Source organism: Empidonax traillii, unplaced genomic scaffold (assembly GCF_003031625.1).
Source record: "Empidonax traillii isolate 1590-97213 ecotype Southwest subspecies unplaced genomic scaffold, ASM303162v1 scaffold119:size1479319, whole genome shotgun sequence".
Lineage (NCBI taxonomy): Eukaryota > Metazoa > Chordata > Aves > Passeriformes > Tyrannidae > Empidonax > Empidonax traillii.
The window spans coordinates 970,489-978,023 of NW_020955312.1; the positions used below are offsets into that span (position 1 = coordinate 970,489).

The 7,535-nt window shown below is 32.9% G+C and overlaps 1 protein-coding gene across 1 annotated transcript in view; it reads right to left on the bottom strand.

Annotated features, from left to right (window-relative positions):
• CCDC178 (coiled-coil domain containing 178) overlaps nt 1–7,535 on the bottom strand; it is a 182,995-nt gene that overhangs the window by 52,941 nt on the left and 122,519 nt on the right. The window contains 2 exon segments of the mRNA XM_027883171.1: nt 4,237–4,389; nt 7,225–7,238. Coding sequence (XP_027738972.1) covers nt 4,237–4,389; nt 7,225–7,238 — 167 coding nt within the window.

Below are 7,535 nucleotides of genomic sequence, written 5' to 3' on the forward strand. Positions count from 1 at the left end.
ATTATAATAATTTTCTGCATCTTCACATTGAATCTTTGAGAGTTTTATTTTTCCTTTAAGATCTGTAAAGAAGGGGGAATGGGTGGGGTATTTTTTGCCAAAATCTTTTCCGTGCTTTCATTATTAGTACTGTGATGACATGAACCAAACCAAGATCTCCAGATAAGTGAACTAAAACCACAATATAGAGATAGAAATTATTTTTTTGATTATATGAGAAAAATAATTTTTTTTTCCCTTTATGTCAGTAAACGGAAACATCAAAATCAGAAGGAATTCATTGCCTAAACTGAAATGTGCCCATTATTGGGTCTACTTTGTGTTCTATTTGGCCTTTCTAAACAGCATGGATATTATTTTAAAACAGTCGTATCCCAGGTGAGAAATATACTAAAAACAGAAATATCCAGGAGTGCTCAGGCTCAGATACGTGCATGAGAAAGACATGAAAATATGTTATCTGTAAAAGCATAAAAGAACTTCACTTGTCTTGCAGGACTTTTTGTATCAAGCATGCTACAGCAGTCTTTTGATTCTAATATGAAACTATAGTAAGGATCATTGCACTAATGCATGAGGATTTGTGATAATGTTGCAGAAATTTTACTGTCAAAACTGAACTGCAGTGTAATGACTTTTGTTATCATGGTTTCTAATAACTATTCAGCATGAATTGACCCTACATATGTTTTACTGCAATAATATGTCAGTTATCCAGAAAGTAAAAAAAAAAAAAAAAACAAAACAGGAATCAATAGGGCTCCTTCCCCCAATATATTACTGTAACATGGCCACTTGAAGATAACAGTGAATACAAGAATGAATATTTTACTTATGTTTTAAAGCAATTATAGTTTGCATTATAGTCTTTAAATAAAAGTTATGTGAAAAAATAGATTATCAGTGTTTTGTAAGGCAACGTTGCTTGCAATATTAAGAACAGATAGGAGTTCTTAAGTTATAATGACACGCCATACTTTTATATTTAGGAATCTTCCTTAATTTAACTATGAGAACAAAAGCTGTTGTCTACAGTACAAACACTGACACATTAGGACAACACATCAGAAGTATCAAATTTTGCTCATCGATTATAAATTCTAAGCTTATTCAGTGCAAAAAGAAAGATATGGTAAATAACTAGATTTGTTTTTAAAGCACAATCATAATCCTGGTGCGAATATGTTAGCACATTAAGATTTCCAAAAGAAACTGCTGCTATATATTTGTAGGGGAGAAGTTGTATTAAGCAAGATTTTGTTGCTGTCTACCACAAAAAGACCAATCTACAAATCTCTTACACAGAGGATTTTGCCACACCAAAATACACAGGTACAAACTAATAACCTATCAGCACTGAAAAACAAACAAAACCCACCAAGCAAAACCCACCATAACACTCAAACCCAAATATTTAGGGAAAATATTAGGTACTACATAGGATGAATTTAAAGATATTATCAAGACCTGTTACAGTTTATTCCAAAGTCATCTAGAGAAAATGAAAATGTGTGATTTATCTTATAATGAAGCTAGCACTTTCAATATGACAGATATCCCATTGATTAGTGGAAGATATAGATATAAAGGATATATGAAGAATGTTTTTGTGGAGGAAAGTGCTGTTTCAGAGGGTAAACCACTGAGAAAAACAAATTCATAATAAGAGTATCTCAAGACAAAGAACTATAGAGAAATATTTTTCTTGTTCAGAGTGATATTTGACTACACTGATATTTGATCAAATTAAACATTAGAATCACAGTATCATAGAATGGTTTGGGTTGGAAGGAACCTTAAAAATCATCTAGTTCCAAACTCTCTGGTTGGACTGAAACACTTTCCACTAGACCAGGTTGCTCAGAGCCCCATTCAGCCTGGCCCTGAACACTTTGTGGGTATTTCCAGTTAAAATGAAGAAAAATAATATTTAAAAAATAGGAAAAAAAAAGGTAATTTGCTTTTACATTTGTATTAGTAAAAATTGGCTTCTAATTTTGACTAATTATATATATAGGAAAGCAAATTCTAAGGAATTAAGGATAAACCCACTTCCTTCTTGAATGTTCCTGTTGTTGTACCGGTGTACGTACGTAGCAGAGCACCAAGAAAGATCATTACTTTGACACTTCTCCAGAATTGATTTTCTGATGCTGCTGTACTTCACTTATTAGCAAAAACCTGAGAAGAATACGTGTCTTTTCATAGCTAGTGTATGTAACCAACGTGGTTTTTCCTTTTATCATAATTCCTGAATACTTTCTTTATGCGAGAGTGGTAGGAATGTTTTAGTAGTTTGACCAGTTATTTATTTAACAAAATGAAGAGTTATCAAAAAGGAATTTAGATTGACTCTGTAATCCTTAAAATAGTATTGTGAGGAGAATTTCTATTCTTCATACACATACCACTGCTGAATGGCACTGAGGCCTGTCCAAAGCGTTGCCATCACTAATTCCTACCTCAAGCTTGGTATGTGTACTGAAATACTGATTATAAGCTCCTATAGAATAACAACACCTTCATAACCATTTTCTTCATAAACAAGATTTTAAAAAGCAAAAAAAAAAATTACTATATAGCATTTCTAATGAAACTAGATCATGTTGGTATTGCATTGCTATTTTGATGTATTTTACTATGTTTATTTTATTGTATTCAAATTGAGAAGGAAAAAAGCAATAATATATGCCAGCTCATTTGCAATTTTCTTTTGCTTCCAGACTACATCATTGAGATGCATGATAATATCATCCATACTATGTCCAGAAGAGGAAAACTATTGAGTGGAAAATCTTTTTTGCAGATATTACCAAGAACTATTAAATTCTGAGAATGTGGAAAACAGATACTCTTACATTCAAAGAAATAAAAGGTCCAGTTGATAAACTTACACAAATACATTTCTCTGTAAAGAGGTTGGAAGGGAGTGTACCCTAATTCTTCATTCAGAAAAAAATACTTTAAATTCTTAATATAATACAGTCCCTTTAGGAAAACGTTTCAATACTTATAGCATTGCCTCTGCTGTCGTATCAACAGAACATAATTTACACTCACTTGGTGAAGAAAGATAGGCAATAATTTCTTCCAGTTTTTAAATCTCCAACTTTTCCTTCAAATAGGGTTATGTCTAACATGTGACTTAAGAGAGTTTTGTTCTGAAATACAGAAGACATCTATAGTTACTGAGAACACCTTGGAAGGAATTTTCTTATTTATATTTGTCAGTAGCAAAGTGAATCCAGCAAATTTTGAAATGCAAAATTAATGGCAATATTATGAAAAAATGACCGATGAGTGAACTTACAGATATAAGACATAAAATGGACTGCTAAGAGTAATGTTAGGGCAAATAATCTGAATTTTACATCTAATGTATTTATTTGAACACTTCTACACTGTACATCTAGAAAATGGACTAAAGTACCAAAATATCAGGACCTGGTTCCTGTGTATGATCTGAGTTAATAAAGATACTTACCTGAAATTGCTGATATGAAGGTAAGGTCTGATGATAACTTAAATGCATATTATTTTCCAAAATGTAGGCATTGAAAGCAATCAAGGAATAACCTAAAACACCTGAATCATATTTTTAATGGATTACGGTTGGTACTGATAAGCTTTTATTTTGAGAGCTATGTATAAACACAAGGAAAAGAAACAGAAGATATTTTTTCTGTCATTGCCACAATGAAGTTCTAAAATATCATTTGACTCAGGTTTCACAGCACTGTTAACCTAAAAAAAAGAAAATCTTTCAAGTTGTATCTAATGAGTCAATAAAACACTACATCTGGCCACTATACCTTCAAGTTCATCGTCATAGATTTTACTTTTTCTGATTTTCACTTGACTGTTTTCTGAATTAAAGTCTTAATGTCATAAAACTCACAATTAGCAGAAGAAATGTTTTATGGAGAAGTTATATGTAACAGTAAATTTTAATTACTGCATTAGGTATTTATATACAAAAATAAATACATTTCAGATGCAAAAGTGGAATTTATGAATAATATATTTTGAGAACCTTACATGAACTGCTCTGTAAAAATAATAAAATACCCCACTACAGCAAATAAGCAAAAAATGAAAATAGGAAAGTGTGAAATATCCAAGAAGAAAAGGAGAATTCTGGTGATAGGTATTACTGCAAGTATTCTAATGTTATTAAATAGTTGCAACCATTGAATTTTAGAGGTGAGAACAATTAATTGAATGAGCAATATTAACACTTATCTGCTGATGGTCACTAGCAGCAGCTTCCAACCTGATACTATTGTCGTAGAGTTCTGTGAGATCTTTACTGTTTAATTAGTAGTTATGAAAGATTTTATATTCCTGAACTAACCACAGATTTTCTTTAATTATTTGATTCAGAGAAGCCTAAACAGATAAGTAAATGATTACACTGACTGCCAAACACCTTTCTAAAGAATGAAATGATTGGTCACTTCTACAATTTCCCTGACTCATTCGCTTGTGAACATCTCCAAAAGGTAGTTGATGAGATTATGGTTCCAGTGAAACAAATGGAAAAACTGAAAACAAATTTTATGTGGCTAGGATTTTGCTGAATGAGTTTATAGTAAAGTATATATTGTTAATAAATGACTTGTACAAAAAAGAATTATGTAAATAGTTACAGTAGAAATTACTTAATAGAACACATCCTCTAACTTACTACAGAAGACTGTTCTGCATAGAAATTATATTGTCTTAATTGCCAGAGGATACATCAAATTCATTCATACTTTTCCTAACTCTTATTTAACAATTTGTAAAGCTGAAACAATGCAATACTCACGTGTTTTCTTAATAATTTTAATATTTCCAATTGGATTAACTTGCTTTTAAAGACTAATAAATTATTTGACTCTCATAATCTGATACCAGGTGAAGCTGGAGTTATTTCGAATGTATGCTTCTGTAGTAAGAAAAATTTCCATTCCTTTAAATCTGATTTTGATTGAACTTTCTCTGATTGCATAATATTGCAACCGTCACAGAATTTTCTAAGGAATTTGATCTAGGTTAGAATGACGCTATATAATTTAATTTATTTTTAAATTGATTTTTTTGCACAGAATTCTATTTTATTTTTCATTATTTTTCCATTAAAAATCCCTTACGAGAAAGGGAACCCAGTAGACTTTTACCCATGAATTAGTTGACTACTGTCATTTCAACATTCGACATTCAGAACTTCTTCTACTTTCATCACTATAAAACAACAGGATGGCTGATTTCCATATTTCAAAACCTTTCTTCAAATATATTTTAGATGTACACCTTTAAAATACATTTTTAAAACATCATGGCTAGTGATGAGTGCAACCCAGTGGAGAGAAGCACAAAACCCCACCATCAAGCAAGCCTGAAACTTATTCAATTTGTGTATGTTGTTGCCAGTCGTATTTGGGAGGTATTTCTGTTAAAAGCATCTGCACATTATAAGGTGGAGTGAAGGAGAGTTTACAGTTATGAGAGTGTGTAGAGCCTGGGACGAGTAATTAAGCCCAAATGTCCATGGGCTGAGTGGCTGCCCTAATCTAAGGCAATATTTTTAAGTTTTCTAATGCAAAAAGTCAGAGTCTAAAAGCTTTTAAAGGCAGAGGAGTCTGCTTAAGAGTCTATTTTATAGAAGAGAACTCTGTGTGATCCCACTTGCAGAACCATGTGTACCCTTGCAGAAAAGCAGGGCTAGCAGAACCGCTAGAGCAGTTGGAGCAAATGTCACCATCGTCTGCTCCCTGGATGGCGCCTGCCGGCCCAGCAGGAGTGAGGGCAGCCCACTGGCTCGACAATCAGAAACAGGGAGTGAAATGCTGCCACAGGCGTTGGGGGGGAAGCCACCTGTCTCACCAAAATCCAGATAAAGGAATTATAAATAATTTTGGGGTTATTTTTGACAGAATGTTACATGTTCTCTGTTTACCTATCTGCTGCTCTTCTACCCTTAAACAGGAAATGGTTTAAGTCAAAACATGCATGTCTGAGGCAGAAAAGAAAATGTTTTGAGCATAAAGGAGTTCAGACTAATTTTCCCACATTCAAACTACCATTTTTCTTAAAATCCTAAAAAAAAGGCCCTATTGGTGATAGTCAAGCTGTCTTTGGAAAGGAAACAAATATATATTGGGAAGACTTCTGTTACAATAAACATTTCAACCTTCTACTATAGCTACAAGTTTTCCTAGAACCCAGGAGGTATAGGGAAACTTGGTAAAATTCAGACTTTGCTTTAGTATCTCCCATGTCTCTGAAAGAAATCTTGTGAATTAGTGTACTAATAAAGTCTGAGTCCTTCTGGGGTCCAAGTGCATAATATTAAAGAATCATATGTTTTCTAAACCTTCTCCCAAGTGGGTAATTTAGTGTTTCACCTTTTAAAGACAAAACTATCCAAGGGAAATAGCAGCATGCCTGAACAAGTCCCCGGCCTTCCCTTGGAACTTAATGAATTTTGGGAGTTCCCAAGACAGTTAGAATATTACAATGATTTAACAGCTTTTTCTATGTTTTATTCAAGGGGATATTAACTTTTGTTTCTGTATTTATACAGAATTTCTAAAAACTTTGTCTAGAAGCTAGTCACGGCTATGCAACTAAATCTAAAAATTCTTCCTGTACAGAACTGTCAGTTTCTACATCATTAAAATACATAATGCTATGTGTCTATCAGTAATCTCAAAATAATAAAAAGAAAGATGGATAATTTATGGAGTAAGATGTGATTATCTTCTTGATTAATCTTAGGGCAGCAGTAAAACCTGTTTTTCAGGGTTCCTCAGCAAATGCAGAATTCCTGACGTTAATATGTTTGCATTTAATACCAGCAAACATATAATGTTTTCAACATCACAGTACTTTCCCATATATAAGGAATATGGGAAAATGACAGAAAAGTTTGCTTGTAGACTATGAACATCAATATAGTATTTTTCACCAATACCTTACCACAAAACCAGTGAAGTACTACTATTCTGTATGATTTAAAATGGTCCAGACACTTTGAGAATGAATAACAACATACCAAAGAAGACAATAGCCTTCTCCAAATATGCCCAGTTATACTTGTTGTCTAGTCCCCAAAATTGCTTCGTTCCATAGCTTCTGTCAGCTCAGACAGATAAAGTGAAATGGTTCTTTTCCTCTAAATTACTCCTCTAAAAGATGAGCTGAAGTTCAGAAAGTAAAAAGCACACATCCTTTAAATACCTGACTGTCACTCACTGGTATTTCTATGGAGGATTTCCCAGAACATAGGCAGAAAAAAAGTCTTAAGGAGTATTCTTTCTTTACAAAAAAGATGAACTGATCAAACTGTGACCAAACTCGGCATGCAAGAATATACACCTCACCTATTTCTGCTGTTGTAGGAATATAGGGATATGAATGTCAAAACTGGTTGTAAGATATTCAAATAGATGATTCTGACATTTGGTTTTTTGTTTTATCTCTGGAACTAAAACTTCTGAATTTGTAGACCTGTGAACTAATAAAAAACACCACAACTCATGTGCTTGTTC